The sequence below is a fragment of the Calliphora vicina genome, chromosome 1 (assembly GCF_958450345.1).
Source record: "Calliphora vicina chromosome 1, idCalVici1.1, whole genome shotgun sequence".
In the NCBI taxonomy this organism is placed as follows: domain Eukaryota; kingdom Metazoa; phylum Arthropoda; class Insecta; order Diptera; family Calliphoridae; genus Calliphora; species Calliphora vicina.
In genome coordinates, this window is record NC_088780.1 from 129,388,142 (window position 1) to 129,406,442 (window position 18,301).

The 18,301-nt window shown below is 29.8% G+C and overlaps 2 protein-coding genes across 2 annotated transcripts; both read left to right on the forward strand.

The window, feature by feature from the left end:
* Window positions 1-1,523: 1,523 nt before the first annotated feature.
* On the forward strand, window positions 1,524-2,376 carry LOC135957360 (uncharacterized). Its single transcript, XM_065508093.1, has 2 exons — window positions 1,524-1,538; window positions 1,648-2,376. Exons 1-2 carry the CDS (start codon window positions 1,524-1,526, stop codon window positions 2,326-2,328), a joined length of 696 nt encoding a protein of 231 aa, XP_065364165.1. The 3' UTR covers window positions 2,329-2,376.
* Window positions 2,377-14,380: 12,004 nt separating this feature from the next.
* Window positions 14,381-15,198, forward strand: LOC135952765 (uncharacterized). The gene is made up of 2 exons (XM_065502713.1): window positions 14,381-14,395; window positions 14,524-15,198. Exons 1-2 carry the CDS (start codon window positions 14,381-14,383, stop codon window positions 15,196-15,198), a joined length of 690 nt encoding a protein of 229 aa, XP_065358785.1.
* The last annotated feature ends 3,103 nt before the right edge of the window (window positions 15,199-18,301 follow it).

Consider the following 18,301-nt stretch of genomic DNA (forward strand, 5'->3'; position numbering starts at 1 on the left):
AATTGTTGTTTTTATCAACCAGATCAGTGGGGATCAGTTGCCATCCTATTTCAATTTATTGAGAATTGTATACTAAATCCTTGCAAAATTTGCCATTTGTTAATATTTAACTTTATTAAATTTTTTATATCATTTAGGAAATATTGTCAAATGCTACAATTTTCTATAAAAAACGAATATGTTAATACTTTTGAAAATTTTAATAAAGTTTTTCAAAAATATGTTCAAATAAGTTTTGGCAAATATATTTCTTTGAAGTGGTTAACTGTTTAAAAAAACAGGTTGGTAAAAAAACCGAAATGTTAAAGGAAACTGTCGAGTTTACAGCAAAGAATAACTCGGTTTTCGGTTTTAGATACTCTTACACCACCTATATTAGCTTATTTTGATTTTTGAAAATTTGATAATAAATTTAAAAATTAACGTTATCATTAAAGCACCGTTACCAAAATAACTGAAACTACCCTTACCGAAATAAACCGAAAATATCATTAACATAAAACTCGCACATAAAATACTGACAAATTTATTCTTTAAAATGAAGAGAATACTATTCAAATTTTTATTCTTTAATTTCAAAGCAATAAATTCAAGTAAATATACAAAACATCTTCAGACAACATTTAACATCTGGTCAAAACATAATGTTTATCGTACACGTAAAACCCCATCCATAAATTTATGCGAAACGGCTCTGATAAATTTCATGATTATTGTTATTTTTTGCACCCACAAGCAATATTCAAAAAATAAACAAACTGTTTGCAAAATTGTACAAAGCCGAAAAATAGTCACAATAAAATTTATGAATAAATTTGGCATAAATTGTTAGTTTATAAAAGAAAAATAAATTAACATAAATATTTGATAGTAAATGAAATAAAATAAACAATTAAAGACTAAAACTAGTTTAACACAATAAAGTGTTTAAAATATTGGGGTAGGTTAAGAATTAATGAGATTAAATTCATAGATATGAAAAACCTAAAACTAGATTTTCTTTCAAAAGAAAATTTAGAAATATATGCATACTACTTAATATGTATTGTATTAAACATAAACATTAATATTCAAATGTAAAATAATTTTCTTAGATTTTATCTAATTTAGTTTATAGACTTTCTAAAACCTTGATAGTGTTAACACAAATATCAAATTTCAGAAATTCCCTTAATAATTTATTGAATCTTGTTTAGGTATCTTATTTGAACTTAACTAAAAAAAATAGAAAAGCATCGACAACAACAAATTTCAAGTGCTTCTGTACCTTAGTCTGACCCAAACAACAATATCAAACATTAATAACAAAAAAAAATTATTCATAATCTGTTATGGAAACAACAAAAAACAATATACAGTGTGAAAATCAAACAATCGAACAATTTTTAATGGTGCTTAATGAAATGACCATGTCACCCATATGTTTGGAAACTAGTATAAAGACGCCAGCATGTTGGGTTGAAGAATCACAATCAATTCAACTCTCAATCAATACGGATTAACCTGCTAAAACACACGTGAAAATGCGTACTTTTGTGGTAAGTTTTCATCGGAAAAAAAGAGAAACAAAAAAAAAACACAATCAATACCAATCATCATATTGGAACGTAAGAGGACTAATTAAATTTATTGTTTTCACCCATTTAGGTTTTATGTTTAGTTGCGGTAGCTGCTGCTCAATACGATTACTCACCTCAAAGCGGTAATGTTGGTGGTGTTGGTGCTGGTGACTATTCGGGAGCCGTAGGCAATGGTGGTAACAGCGGTGCTGGGCAAGATGATTACTCCGGCCCAGTTGGTGGCAACGAATTCGACAAGGAATTCTTCACATACTCTGCCCCTGAAGGTGCATTTGATGATGGTAATGCTGCTGACAAGATCGCTGGTGCTTTGAAGAAAAACTTACGTGTCGTCTTCATCAAGGGACCCGAAAACTCTGGTCTCGAAAACGCCGCCCTTCAATTGGCCAAATCTGCTGCTGATGAACGTACTGCCATCTATGTCCTCAACAAACAAGCTGACATCGGTGATTTGGCCAACAAGTTGAATGCTTTGAACAAGAACAACAACAACAAACCCGAAGTTCACTTTGTCAAATACCGTACCCCAGCTGATGCTGAAAATGCCCAACGCACCATCCAATCACAATACGATTCATTGCCCGGTACTAGTTCCAGCTCTAATGGTGGTGCTGCCCCTGTTTTGGACTTTGCCTCGAAGGCTCCTGCCAGCCCAGCTGGTCAATCCAGCAGCGGTAACTCAGCCGGTCCTAGCAACTCATACATTCCTCCCCAATCGGCGTATTTGCCCCCTGGCAGACGTTTCTAAACTGATTGTTACTAGTTATTGATTTGTTATTTAGTTTAAGTCTGTTAATTTTTTTTACATTATTTAGAAGCTAATAAAATAAAAATTAATGTAAATAATTCGAAAATTTATATGTATTTTTTAATTTCAAAGTTAGTAACTGGCAAGATATTCAATATAATAATTTCAGAAGAAGGATATATATGTATCATATAATCATCATAAGTATCTTTCGAAATATGTGGACGTGTAAAAATGCGATTTAAAATACAAAGTTTCTAAATATTGATCGAAATTGTTTATATGAAAAATCTTTTCAAGAAACAAGTTAAGAATCTACATGCATACGTCCTTCTATCTACAATACGGTGGCCCTTAATAAACAAAAGTTGGATTTTTGCCAGTCTCATCCCCCAATTTGGTGAACATTGGTAAAAAAATCATCCTGAAAAAATGTTAGGTAAATCATATTTTTGTGCCGTTTTAATGAAAGTTGCGAAAAATATACCTCAAAGTCTAAAATTTACAATAACAGTGCAAACATGGAATTAACTCCTCAAAGTACTAGGGGTCAAAATGACCCTCAATTTGACTGGGGTTTTCATGATTTTAAAAGTTGAGGGTCATTTGGACCCAAAGTTCTCTAAAGGGTTAATTTATATTTTTCGCAATTTTAATTACAATTAGAACCAAACAATATAATATTTCGCTATCTTTTATTTTTGAATTTTTATATAAAAAATCGATTTTTTGTCAGAAATATGAGTGATCATAGATCGAGATCGAGTTATTAGCAAATTTAGACATTGTGAGTTTTTTTATAAAAAAGTAGATTTATGGCTAGAAATATGAGCGATCACAGATCGAGCTCTTTTTCTTGATTCAACGCTTATTGGCCAAGTTAAAAGCGAATTTAGATATTTTGAGTTTAATATGAAAAACCGATTTTTGTTCAGAAAAATGAGTGATCACAGATCAAGCTCCTTTTCTTGATTCAACGCTTATTGGCCAAGTTATTAGCGAATTTAGATATTTCGGGTTTTTATATAAAAAATCGATTTTTGGTCAGAAATATGAGTGATCACAGATCGATCTCCTTTTCTTGATTCAACGCTTATTGGCCAAGTTATAAGCGAATTTAGATGTTTTGAGTTTTTATTTAAAAAATCGATTTTTGGTCAGAAATATAAGTGATCATAGATCGAGCTCCTTTTCTTGATTCAACGCTTATTGGCCAAGTTATTAGCGAATTTAGATATTTCGGGTTTTTATATAAAAAACCGATTTTTGTTGAGAAATATGAGTCATCACAGATCGAGCTCCTTTTCTTGCTTGAACGATTTTTGTCAAGAAATATGAGTGACTACAGATCGAGCTCCCTTTCTTGCTTAAACGCTTATTGGCCAAGTTATAAGCGAATTTAGATATTTTGTTTTTTATATAAAAAATAAATTTTTGGTCAGAAACATGAGTGAACACAGATAGAGCTCCTTTTCTTGATTAAACGATTATTGGCCTAGTTATTAGCGAATTTAGATAATGTGAGTTTTTATATAAAAAAATAGATTTTTGGCCAGAAATATGAGTGATTACAGATCTAGATCTTTCTCTTGATTAAACGCTTATTCGCCAAGTTATAAGCGAATTTACATATTTTGACTTTTTATATAAAAAATCGATTTTTTGTCAGAAATATAAGTGATCACAGATCGAGCTCCTTTTCTTGATTCAACGCTTATTTGCCAAGTTATTAGCGAATTTAAATATTTTGAGTTTTTATATAAAAAACCGATTTTTGGTCAGAAATTTGAGTGATCACAGATCGAGCTCCTTTTCTTGATTGAACTATTTTTGTCAAGAAATATGAGTGATTACACATCGAGCTCCCTTTCTTGATTAAACGCTTATTGGCCAAGATATTAGCGAATTTAGATATTCTGAATTTTGGTCAGAAATATGAGTGATCACAGATCGAGCTCTTTGTCTTGATTAAACGCTTATTGGCTAAGTTACTAACGATTTTAATAATCGAGTTTTTTTTTATAAAAAATTAATTTTTGGTCAGAAACATGAGTGAACACAGATCGATCTCCTTTTCACGATTAAACGCTTATTGGCCAAGTTATTAGCGAATTTAGATATTTTGAGTTTGTATATAAAAAAATAGATTTTTGGTCAGAAATATGAGTGATTACAGATCGAGCTGCTTTTCTTTATTAAACGCTTATTAGACAAGTTATAAGCGAATTTAGATATTTTGAATTTTTATATAAAAAATCGATTTTTTTTCAGAAATATGAGTGATCACAGATCGAACTTCTTTTCTTGATTAAACGCTTATTGGCCAAGTTATTAGCGAATTTAGCTATTTTGTTTTTTTTATATAAAAAATCGATTTTTGGTCAGAAACATGAGTGATAACAAATCGAGCTCCTTTTCTTGATTAAACGCTTATTGGCCAAGTTATAAGCGAATTTAGATAATGTGAGTTTTTATATAAAAAAAATCGATTTTTTGCCAGAAATATGAGTGACCACAGATCGAGATCTTTTACTTGATTAAACACTTATTGGCCAAGTTATAAGCGAATGTAGATATTTTGAGTTTTTATATAAAAAATCGATTTTTGGTCAGAAATATGAGTGATTACAGATCGAGCTCCCTTTCTTGATTAAACGCTTATTGGCCAAGTTATTAGCGAATTTAGATATTGCGAGTTTTTATATAAAAAAATCACAAATCGAGCTACTTTTCTTGATTAAAAGCTATTGGCCAAGTTATTAGCGTATTTATTATGAGCATTTATATAAAAAATCGATTTTTGTCCAGAAATATGAGTGATCACAGATCGAGTTATTAGTTATTAGCGAATTTAGATATTTTGAGTTTATATATAAAAAATCGATTTTTGGTCAGAAATATAAGTGATCACAGATCGAGCTCCTTTTCTTGATTCAACGCTTATTTGCCAAGTTATTAGCGAATTTAGATATTTTGAGTTTTTATATAAAAAATCGATTTTTGTTCAGAAATTTGAGTGATCACAAATCGAGCTACTTTTCTTGATTAAAAGCTATTGGCCAAGCTATTGAAATCATCCATATATAGCGGTCAACGTTATCGGTGATGGACTGGCTAACATCAGTAACTTTTTCAAGTTTCATTGGTTTGGTATTGGTATTTTGTTTGTTGGCGTATTGGTATTTTGTTTGTTGGCGTACCAAATAATTTGGCAAAACAGACTTAATGTGAATTTTTTTTTTATCATAAATATCACTTTAGTGACGTGATTTACAAAACTAGGCCTTAATAAAGGACAGCCAAGTCAACAGGTGTAGCCTCAACAACATGGCAGCTATCAACTGTCAAAGTTCGGAAGTCTCTATTAGAAGACCTATTATAATCCTTATTTTTATTTTCTCTCATATTATTGAAATTTCAATAGGAATTGAATTGAGTTCAATATTTTTGGGTCAAAAGGTCAATTCCCTAAGAAAAGGAAAGTTTCGAATATTTATATGTAATTCCCATAGATGTATATAATGCAATACTAAGTACATATTTATAAAATAAAATTGTTGAAATGGTTGAAAGGCGCCAATCTACAAGTCAGAGTTTTTTAGTAAGACTTTTCATCGGTTTTTATAAAAAAAAATTACAGAATATTTTGAATTTAATAGTTACTACATGTTTCATATTTTTAAATTCATTCAAAATTCATACTTGTAAAATAGTAGAACTCAATTAAATTATTGAAATCTTGATTTATATACATTAACGCCATTTTAAATTTCTGGTAATCACCCATTACTATCAATAAAATTTCATATTTTTTATTAAATATGTCTTTGTTTTCTAAAACCAATATTTCTATTAAAATATAAGAATTAATAACCGAATAAAGAGAAGAAATAAACAGCCACCGTTGTTAGTCTATTAGCTTCGTTTTTATTTAAAACTCGTAAAATACGGCTCATTTGGAAATAAAAAAAATCTATAAAATATTAACAAACTTAAAAGAAGCCGACATGATCGTAAAAATTCGTTTATAAAGGGACACACACAAAGACAATAATTATTTGACACTTTCATAACAAACATAAAAAGTATAAATGTTAGAAGAAAAACATAGTTTTTAATATGGCTTAAATTTTATACTAATGTTTTTTTGTATCTGTCGCTTTAATTAGTGGAATTTTAAACCATTGTTATGTATACAATTAAATATTCAATTTAAAACATTAATAAAATTTGTTCTGATTAAACCTTCTAGGTTTATATTATTGTTTTATAAATTTATTATTTCACTAATTCACAATTCCCGTGCCTGCAGTGTATTTTATTCATAAAATTAGTGCAAAATATCATGGTGGTTGTTTTAACATAAAAACTATAAATTTAATTTGAAGGAATTTTCGATAATAAAATCATCAATAGGAGTCGTTAAATAACTGTGACAATTTAAATTTTTATTTTTTTTCAAATTTTAATATATTTAAGTAAATATAAATGTATTTTTTTATTAAAAATGCAAATAAAAATTAAGAAATTTTATTTGTATATTAAGATTTTTATAGTTTGTCATTAAACAAGTGTCAAATTATGCACTAAAAACAATGTTATGACAGTAATTATGATCACATAAAGGAAACGACCTAAATACTGAGACCTCAAATGGTGTTTGCATAAGTTAATAAGCTAAAATATTGTATACAAATTAAGAAATAAATTAAAGTAGAGATTAGATAGGTAAAACCTAATACTTGATATTAGCTTTAAGTAGCCAATATCTAAAAAAACATTTAAAACACGACAAAACCTTTAATTGCTTTCCTATGAAAAGCTAGCTTAGAGGAAAGGAAAGGTTCCTCGAAATTAGGAACTGGTTTTAGTTATAAAATTGTATATAAAAGGGACTAGTTAATTACACCTTTGACACACTCTGTGACAGGTCATGGAACAAAAATTGAAAATTGAGTAATTTTCAGAATTTTATATTTTTGGGAAAACATATAATTTTTTAGACCGCTGAATGTGTTAGATTTTATTGATATCAAATATTTTATATATAATTTTTTGAAAAAATTCGCTTGGTTTGTCTTGCATAGCTCAATTTCAATTACATATAACTTTTTAGCCGCTTATTCAATTTTTACAATATTGGTCTCATAGTAATGCATATTTATGTCTCCTAGTTTCAATATATTTTCCTAACAATCCCTCTCTTTTAAAGACAGCATATTACTCAAAAAAAACAAAGATATCTCAATTGTCTAACGATTTTCCTTAATTATATACTGTTATATAGTTAACAACATATGGGCAATTCCATTTCATGGTACATGACATTTGTACGTATATAGATTGGAAAATTATGCAAAAATAAGAGTATCTGAAAAATATTTTGGTCTTTATGTTTCATAATAAAAAATTCTTTCGAAACATTGTTGTCCAAAATATCGAGCGAATTAAGTGACATAAAACGGAAGTAATTTGCGAAATTTGCGAATCGTGAGAGGCGTTTCCTTTACAATCCGTCATATTTAAATAAAAACAATCTCTGTATGATTTTAGAATAAATAAAATTTAATATCGTACGTGACAGATTTTTCTTATAGTAAAGCAATATATATATTCTGTAAATATTAGAGTATCCAAAACCGAAACCGGTCTACCAGTTTTTTCATCTTTGTATTGGCCAAGTTATTCGCGAATTTAGATATTTTGAATTTTTATATAAAAAATCGATTTTTTGTCAGAAATGTGCGTGATCACAGATCGAGCTCCTTTTCTTGATTAAACGCTTATTGGTCAAGTTATTAGCGAATTTAGATATTTTGAGTTTTTATATAAAAAATAGATTTTTGGTGAGAAATATGAGTGATCACAGATCGAGCTCCTTTTCTTGATTCAACGCTTATTGGCCAAGTTATTAGCGAATTTAGATATTTACGGTTTTTATATAAAAAAAGTTATTAGCGAATTTAGATTTTTTGAGTTTTTATTTAAAAAATCGATTTTTTGTCAGAAATATGATTGATCACAGATCGATCTCCTTTTCTTGATTCAACGCTTATTGGCCAAGTTATTCGCGAATTTAGATATTTTGAATTTTTATATAAAAAATCGATTTTTTGTCAGAAATGTGCGTGATCACAGATCGAGCTCCTTTTCTTGATTAAACGCTTATTGGCCAAGTTATTATCGATTTAAGCTATTGTGAGTTTTTTATATAATTAATCGAATTTTGGTCTGAAATATGATTGATCACAGACCGATGTATTTAATAATTGGTTGTATTAGTGGACATGGACAATTTTTATTTATGTAAAAACTTTTGCGGACTATGTATTGCGAACATTAAAAAAAATTAGTTAAATCGGTCCAGGCGTCCTGCGGTTTTAGATATCGAAAAAAGAATTTCTTTCAGTAAAAACTTAAATTTGATTACTATGATCATTTAAACAATAAATTAGCCAAATCGATGTAGCCGTTTTCCGATTTTAGATAAATCGAAAAAAATGGGCGTAAAAGTGGGCGTGGCCAATTTTTCCGTAAAAACCTAAGTTGGGCTATGGCCAACATTTTAAAAAAAATGTTTGTCTAAATCGGACCGGCCGTTCTCTACTGATGCAATTACCAACGAACGACATTTGATTTTTATTTATATAGATTGTAGCATTTGACAACATTTCGTAAAAGATATAAAATAATTGCATAAAGAATTCAAAAATAAATAAAAAATTTACTATAAACCGGTTAACCGGTTTTTTTGAAGACAATAATCGCAACCGGTTTTTCAAAAACACAATGTTTCGGTTAAACCGGAAACCGGTTTTTTTAAATTTGCCGGTTTTTTGGACACTCTATTAAATATACATATGTATACAAAAACTAAAAATATAAACAGAAAATATATATTCGATTTCAATAAACAATTTGATAATACAAAAAACGATCAGAGTCAAATTCATTTCATACTACATGCTAATTGGGAGCTTAGTTTTCGGCGCAATGTTAGCCTAAAACATACAAATTAAATTAAAAAATTAAATATAGTCAGTTTAAACTATTTTTTTTGCCTTTAAAATGTTGTAATAAGCTCTAACTACTTTCACATAGTAAATGTTTTCTCCAATTCAAATCTTGAAAAAAAGTTTCAAGGGTTTTTGTTTTTTCAGTCATTCTCATAGAATTGCCCAAAAAGTTCAGTGTGAGACCGAGAGGGAATGTCAAGATAATAAACAGTTATTAAAAATGTCTTACTATGTACTTCGAAGAATAATCAAAAAACTCAGACATAGCTCTGTAAATTTAGCTTTATTTAAATCGAAAGGACTTAAATTTTCCGAAGAAAAAACAAGTAAGAAAATCAAGCCCGACCATATAATACCCTACGCTAAGTAAATGAGCAAAAGCATTTTTCTTTTAAAAATATCAATAATTTATATTCGTGAGTGAATTTTGGAAGTGGGCCTTATATATGCTAGCTACGACCAATTATGGACCGATCACCATGAATTTAGGTCGTGTGATTTATGTCTATATAAAAGTTATTTATGTTGAATTTTGTCTGTATACCAACATTTTTAAGAGATTTATGCACGTTAAAGTGATTTTCGGAAGCGGGTCTATATGCGAGCTATGAGTAATTATGGACCGATCGTAACAAAATTTGGTGATATGAATTTTGTATAAATAAAACTTATATGCAGCGAATTTTGTGTAGATACATGTGTAAATTAAACATGTATGAACGATACAGTCCAATTTCGGGAGTATATTTTATGGGGGCTAGGTGAAATAATGCCAGTTGAATAGGCTCCGTCCTATGGTAGAAAAAATTATATATACCAAATTTTATCCAAATATCTTCAAAATTGCGACCAGTACTCTGCGCACAAGGTTTACATGGACAGCCCGACGGACGGACATTGTTTAATCGACTCAGAAAGTGATTCTAAGTCTATCGGTTGAGGTGGGTGTTAGACTAATGTTTATGGGCGTTACAAACATCTGCACAAACGCATTATACCCTCCCCACTATGCACATAGGTCTGGCGAACCACATTTTTTGGCCAAAACTCAAAACTTCTTTTCCTATATTTGTTGTTAGAATATAGTAGCAAACACTTCACATAAACAAAAAAAATAATTTGTTTTAACAAAGTTCAATTAACCGTTATTCTATGAAGTGAGAAAGTTCAATGTTTAAAGTGCAGTGGTAAACTGAAACACGTAGTGCAGTTTTTTGTTTTATTTGAGTCACATGTTACACGAAAATAAAAAAACTTTTTAAATCTGTTAATTATGGATATTAATGACAATGGTAAGTATTTAAATTTTAAAATTTTAAATTTTATAAAAAAATTATAGTATATAACTTACAAAATTTCTACCGATTTCAACGAACCAAAAACGCACAAAATTACAGTGATATTTTGTGCTTACGAATCATCAATAACTTTCTGCTAGTTTTTACTTATTTTTAAGAAATCAATTTTTTTTTAAGGAAACTTGTGCTTCAAAAATTGTGATTTAATCAGAGTTTGGCAGATTGGAAGTGAAAAACAAGAAACAAATTAATTTTTTTAAAACTTAATAAAATTTATGTTTTTTTTATTAATTGTATCTTTTGTATGAATTTATGTATATAAGTGAATATTTTAGTTTTGGCCAAAAAAAGTGGTTCGCCAGACCTATGTGCTATGGTGATGTAGGTTATAATTATAATGGATAATTTACATATTCCTAAACTTTTACATTATTATTTTAATAATTGTCCATAATAATTGATATATAAATTGATACCATAAAATGTTGGCTTAAAATATAATACTACACAGAAAAAAGTTTCAACATTAATATTATGATTTGATTTCAATTGATGGGCTTAGAGCCTTTTTCTAAAATTGAGTTAACATATGGCGTTAGTAGATGAAGTTCAGTGAACTTCATACCACAAGAGTTGAATGTAGGATTCTCATCCGTTAGTGGGATATGACGACCAATTCTACCACTTGTCATTAAAATACCTGTTTCACTTGGAGCATAATGGGTACATGACCACTTAAACCCCTTGTGCTCTAACCAAATATTAAAATTCATTTTTCACATGGAGTGAGTGAATTCAGATAAGTGATCAGCTAAAATCTAGCGAGTATTTTCATCACTTGTTATCAAAACACCTTTTTCAAATACCTTAGTGCACTTTGTGGAACAAGAGTTGAATGTAGGATTCTCATCCGTTAGTGGGATATGACGACCAATTCTACCACTTGTCATTAAAATACCTGTTTCACTTGAGCATAATGGGTACATGACCACTTAAACCCCTTGTGCTCTAACCAAATATTAAAATTCATTGAGTGAGTGAATTCAGATAAGTGATCAGCTAAAATCTAGCGAGTAATTTCATCACTTGTTATCAAAACACCTTTTTCAAATACCTTAGTGCACTTTGTGGATTTGTTGATTTTTGATTGTCTATTATTTTTGGTACGTGAAATTATTAAAAATTACTGAATCTGAATATAATATTGACGAATTTTCTGAATCTGAATATCTCATACAAAGACGATCTCCTGAATGTGCAATAAAACTTCACCAAAGTAAACATGAAACCTCGAAATGTTGTCCGAGCCGTGTAGTTACTATCACAACTTCCAATAAAGTTCCAGAAATTTAAGAACATACATATACCATAAATTTACCATGAATGGTTTAAAGCACTTCCTAACAATAGCACTTCCTTCCTAAAGTCAAAGTGAGGATGAAGATGAGCCTGATGATGTCATTTAACCTGATTATGGCGACAAATAAATGTAACAAAGATGTTAATAAAATGTTATTTAATAAAATTGAGTCTATTTGGTTTTCTTAGTCCACACTGTGGACTAAGTAAAGAGCTTTATTTACAACTTTGGTATCTTTGATTAAAATTTTCGTAGAATATTTTAATCCTTAAATGTTCTTTTTGAAAGGAATTTTTTTGATTTTCTGGGTCAAATTGACCCCTAAAGAGAGGAGCTAGAGGGTTAAGATCTTCCATGAAAATGACCCGCATAAAATTCCACAATATAACTCTGACAATAAAAATTCTCTTTGACATTAAATTACAACATTTTTTTCCCTTCGATAAAAAAATTAAAACTTTGACCCACTATAAAAAAAATGCAGACCAGTTGGAGTTTATTCTACATAAATGATCTACCCAACATGCCATTTCTGAATTATAGGGTCGCTGTTCTGTTCCAATCAAAAAGTCTAAATTTGTTGGACAGTGTTATTAATCGTTCATTTATGAACCTATTTGTACATTTATGCACTAATTTTTACAATTAACAGTAGTACTAACAGAAAAACTATCATAGCAGCAGCATATGTTTTATATACACATATAAACATTTCCTAGCAACCTTATTATTTATATTTGGACGATTATTCACAACATTTTAACGCATTTCTATTTATAAAATATTTGGGGATCCACTAACACTTATAAATGCACAAACATTTTGTTGGACGTTTCAGTTCATTTTTGGGATTTTGATCAATATTCCCTTTGAAGATTAATTGTGCAGCCGTTCCATAAAAAGTCGCATCAATTTCAACATTTTTAAAATTAGAAACTAATTCCATGATAGACAATCATATATTTTAGAATTAAATATACTAAAACACAGAATTCTCAGAGTATGTTGACAGTAGTTTATTGTAAAACATTCATGACACCCACATTATTTAGACAGCTTCATTTAGTTATTTTGGATAAAATCATTAGACTGATTAGTAAAACAGTTAAGATTATCTAATTATCACTTAAACAACTTATTTTGTAAATTATAATATTTAACTTAATTGATTAATTTGCATCCAATTAGAATATATCAATAATACAAACTAGATCAAGTTGTAGATAAATTGATACTTGAGTTGAATAATCAAAATACAAGCAAATAACACACCAAATTAAAAATAACACATACGAATGTTATATTCGGCTATGCCGAATTGTGTATACCCACCCATCAATATGTGACAATAAAATATTTTTCTGATGTTATATGTGGAATTGGTTTAATTATGGACCGATCCTCACAAATGTAGGTACAATGATTAAGGTTCATATAACCCTTGTTTATGCTTTTCCGCTTTTCGCCATACCTTACAGCATAATTTCAGAGTACTAAGAACTAATTTGTGCAAAATTTTATCATCATTGGCACATAATCAACATATTTATGATTGGCTCAAAAAGTATTTCAGGGGCTAGGTGAAATCATGGTCTAATATTGCCTATTTTTAATATCAAATAAACCTTATCAACAGAGCGTAATTTTGAAAAATTTCATCCAGCTCCTTTCGTTTGGGCCCTATCTGTAGACAAACGGACGGACATATCTAGATCGTATACATTAGAATATGTATACTAATGTGGGCCTGCGACAAATATTTGGATGTGTTACAAACGGAATGACAAAATCAATATTCCCCCATCTTTTTTGATGGTGTATATAAAAACTAAATTAAAATGTGTAAATTTATTTAAGATTTTAACAAAATCAAACAACAAGAAGAATCACTAACAACATGAGGGTAGAGGTTAAAGACTATGGACAACAACAAACAAAATAGTTAAAAATTATGTTGGTATTTTGGTTTGAAGCAAACAAATTACTGCTCTTTCAATGTGTTGACAAGTAAAATTGAGACAAATACAGCAAACTTGACCAAAAAACTCATAGAAATTTAAAACTAAATAGAAACAGCAACACAATGTGATACATATTAAAATATTTAATATTGTATTTATGTAAATTTGCATCTCATCTTCAAACTTCAAACAAATACAGCAAAACTTATAACTCTTTGATCTGAAACGATCAAGGATAAATTAAAAATTATTTTGGTTTTATCATTTATTTTTAGCACAAATGCATTTGCCGAATATTAATAATAATAATCATATTTGCTTTAGTATCGTATAAATATTGGCACACGGTGCTACTAGAAGACAGTAAACAATCACTTGTTAAACATACAACATTAAACAACAATCAAAAAAATTACAATGCGTGCCTTTATTGTAAGTATTTAAATCCTTTTTATGATCAAACGAAAAATGTTTCTGGAAAAAATTATTCTTTTCTCTCTGAATATTTTCTGTTATATACTAATTTCAAAGTCTAAACTAAATGTTTGTTTCCTCTTCAGGTTCTCTGCTGCTTGGCAACTGCTTATGCTGCCAGTTTGGGTTATGATTATGAAAGACAATCGGGTGGTGTAAGCTCCGGAGGTTTCGGTGCTGCCCCCTCTGCTGGTTATGGTGGTGAACAAGGCTTTCAAGCTGGTCCTGTTGGCGGCAACGATTATAGTGCTCCTGCTGCTGGCCCTGCTGAATTCGAAAAGGAATTCTTCACCTACTCTGCCCCCGAAGGTGCTTTCGATGACAACAATGCCAACAAACAATTGGCCAACTCCTTGAAAAGCGGCTTACGTGTCATCTTCATCAAGGGACCCGAAAACTCTGGTCTTGAAAATGCTGCCCTCCAATTGGCCAAATCTGCCGGTGAACAACGTACTGCCATCTATGTCCTCAACAAACAAGCCGATATTGGAGATTTGGCCAACAAATTGAACTCCTTGAACAAGAACAACGCCAACAAACCCGAAGTTCACTTTGTCAAATACCGCACTCCCGCTGATGCCGAAAATGCCCAACGTGCCATCCAAGGTCAATATGAAGGTTTGGGCGGTAAATCTAGCAGCCATAATGGTGGTGTTGCCCCTGTTTTGGACTTTGCCTCCAGAGCTCCCGTGAGCAGCAATGGTGGTTACCCATCCTCTGAACCAGCCGGCACTTACTTGCCAGCCAACAAGCGTGTCTAAGACATTAAAAAGGTTTTCCTTTGTTATCGATCGATTGTTTAGATCAAATTGTTAGTTGTTGTTTAGTTTTAATAGTTTTGTTATTAACGAATAAAAAAATTTAATTTTAAAAAAATACAATTTTACTTTTATGTATGTTTTAAAGCATAATTTTAGGATGACTAAATAATTTACCCGTACAAAAAAGAGATGCCAACTTCACATTTATGTTACAATTGAGGAATTTGTTTACATATTTGAAATATTGAAGATTGTACAATTTAGTTTAAAAAGTTTATTTTCTGATCAAAGTTTATGAATATTTCATCAGAGCCAAAATGTATCCACTATCAGGAAAACATAATGCCTTTTCCATAAAGGCAGTTTACATAAATTAATCTACATTTTGTCATCTTACATGTTGTCATTAAATAGATCACAAGATGTCAGCATAAATATTCGGTGCCAATGAAAGGAGAATTTCAATATTCAAACAGTTTTTGGAGTATTAAGTTATAAAGATGCCGTATAATCGGGATTAACGATGTCCGGATTATCAAGGTGTTACTGTATTATAAATTTGAACACGATTTCCACTTACATGTTTCTAATTGTTGACATACGCGTAAGTATTAACGATAGACTATTTGAATGTAATGTTAATTTTTTTAATTTTATGTTTTATTGATTTGTATCTAAACTTCAATAATAAATGAACTAAATCAAATCAATAATTTTGTTGGACTAATTGTCTCAACTGCTGTTACCTGATGTAGGAAAATAGTGTAAACTAGTTATGGTTTTATATTAGAGCCAAATTATCGTAAGCGACATTTTTAAAATGTTTGTTTTATTGCAAAAATTAAAATTTTATGGACCGACTGATGTTTTAGCGTTCTCAGAATATCAAAATTGTTAATAACATCAAAAATATAGGAGGTAAGATTTTATCGTAAGTCAATGTTTATATTTTACAGTAAACAAATTTTATCGTAAGCGACACACTGTGGTATAGAAAAAAAGAGGGAAATAAATCTGTAACTTCTAAATGTTTAGATTAGTTTGAATGAAATTTCACATGCTCAAAGAAGAAGTGTTGCCGAGTTTAAATTTTGAATGTGGAGCTCAAGGGCCCACCAGGGGCGCGACCAAGGGCCCTCAAAGTAGGACACCTCGGGTATGTTACATTTTTAAAACGATATTATTTCTTGGTTTGAGTTCCGATTTCAAAAACATTATACATGTAGAATCTTCTCATCGAGCACTACAAAAAACCTTATTGTAGCTTTCAATTATCTATTATAGCTTAGGAGATATTCGCATTTGAAAATTAAATGTTCAACATTTTTACCCACCCTACTCCAGTTTTTTGATAACAGCGTATCCAAATATTTCCCGATTTTCTCCAGTTTTCCTTTATTGGATTAAGAAGACATGTATGTGTCAAATGAAAAAAGAATTGTTTAAAAGTAAAGACTAAGTCCAAAGTTATATGTATTTGAATTTAAAAAAATTTAAAAAGGCGATTTTTCGCTAATTTTTTGGGAAAAAATAACTTTTTTTATTTTTGAGTTATAGCAAAAAATGTCTAAGAGGGTGTATAAGGAATTTCTACTTTCTGAAAGCAAAGTTCTCATAAAATATTCTAAAGGAAAAGTAATTTTTGTTACCGAGGGGACCAGGTCCTTTCAAAAAACACCTATTTTTTATGTAAAATAAAGTTTTAGGGTAAAAATTCTCAAATCGCGTATCCGATATCAAAATATAATAACCGCTTATAGGTGGCTCAATATGTTTCTAATTATTTTGTAAAGGGTCCCGATAACCCCGACCCTGGTATGGATATTATAGCCAAAAAACTAAAAATTTAAATTTTTTGAATTTTTCGACACTTTTTTGGGAATTGCGGGATTGCTGATAATAAATTTCAAAATGCGTTTTTATTTTTACATTTTAAATAGAAAAATCTACATTACTGTGAAATTTCATTAAAAATTATTTATAAATAAAAATTTAATTTCAATTCGAAAATTTTTTATCTATGCAAAAATTCAATAAAAAACTTTTTTTGTCATATTTTTCTATAAAGTATTCCATGAATTTTTAATTGTCAAAAGTTATAAATGTTTTTGAAAAATAGATAAATAGCTTGAACGAAATTATATTATATCGCATCATAACATTTTTAATTCTATGTATAAATTTCAAAATAATCAAAAAAAACCTTCTCCTGTAAAATTTGTGTTTTGTCGCTTACGATAATTTGGCTCGATATTGCAGATAAAAGTGTTAACTTTAAAAATCTTTTTTTATTTTCAAATTCCTGTAACACTTGTTCCATTTAATTATATATTTTCGAATTTAGTTTATTTGCTGTTTTTGATATTTGTGCATGCTCATGACTACAAAAAATCACAAAGTAAGCAAATTGCAAAAACGAGACATTTGACACGGAAATCCATCCTTTGAAATGTTTACTATCGCTCCATTACCAATTTCGAAAATTACTTAAACTCTCATAAATATAGGGTAATTTATTTAGTATTTTCTTTAATTTTAAATAAATCTCTTAAAATAGAATTGAATGTGAACAAGCCGTGACATTTACATCCACTTTCATTAAAGTTTTGGCCGAGACAACGATCTAGGTTATCCAATTTCTAAAAAATGTTTCCAGTATTGCGAATTACGACTTTTGACTTCACATAACCCCAAAGAGAAACAAGTAAGAAAGTGTGGTCTGTCAAGCCCGACCTTATAATACCCTACACTAAGTAAATGAGCAGAAACATCTTCCATTCAAAATATCAATAATTTATATTCGTGAGTGATTTTCGGAAGTGGACCTTAAATATGGAAGCTATGACCAATTATGGACCGATCATCATGAAATTTCATCGTGTGATTTGTTCTATATGAAAGTTATTTATGATGGGAGCTATGACTAATTATGGACCGATCATAATAAAATTCACGTCAAGTGAACCAACTTTTAAAATCGATGTCTTCCGATCGGGATGAAATTTGCCAAGGTTACCCCTATTGTAAATAGATAGTAATTCAGATCGGTCAAGAACTCTCGGAGTTAGAGGAGTTTTGGCCAAACATGTGATTTTTCTCATCC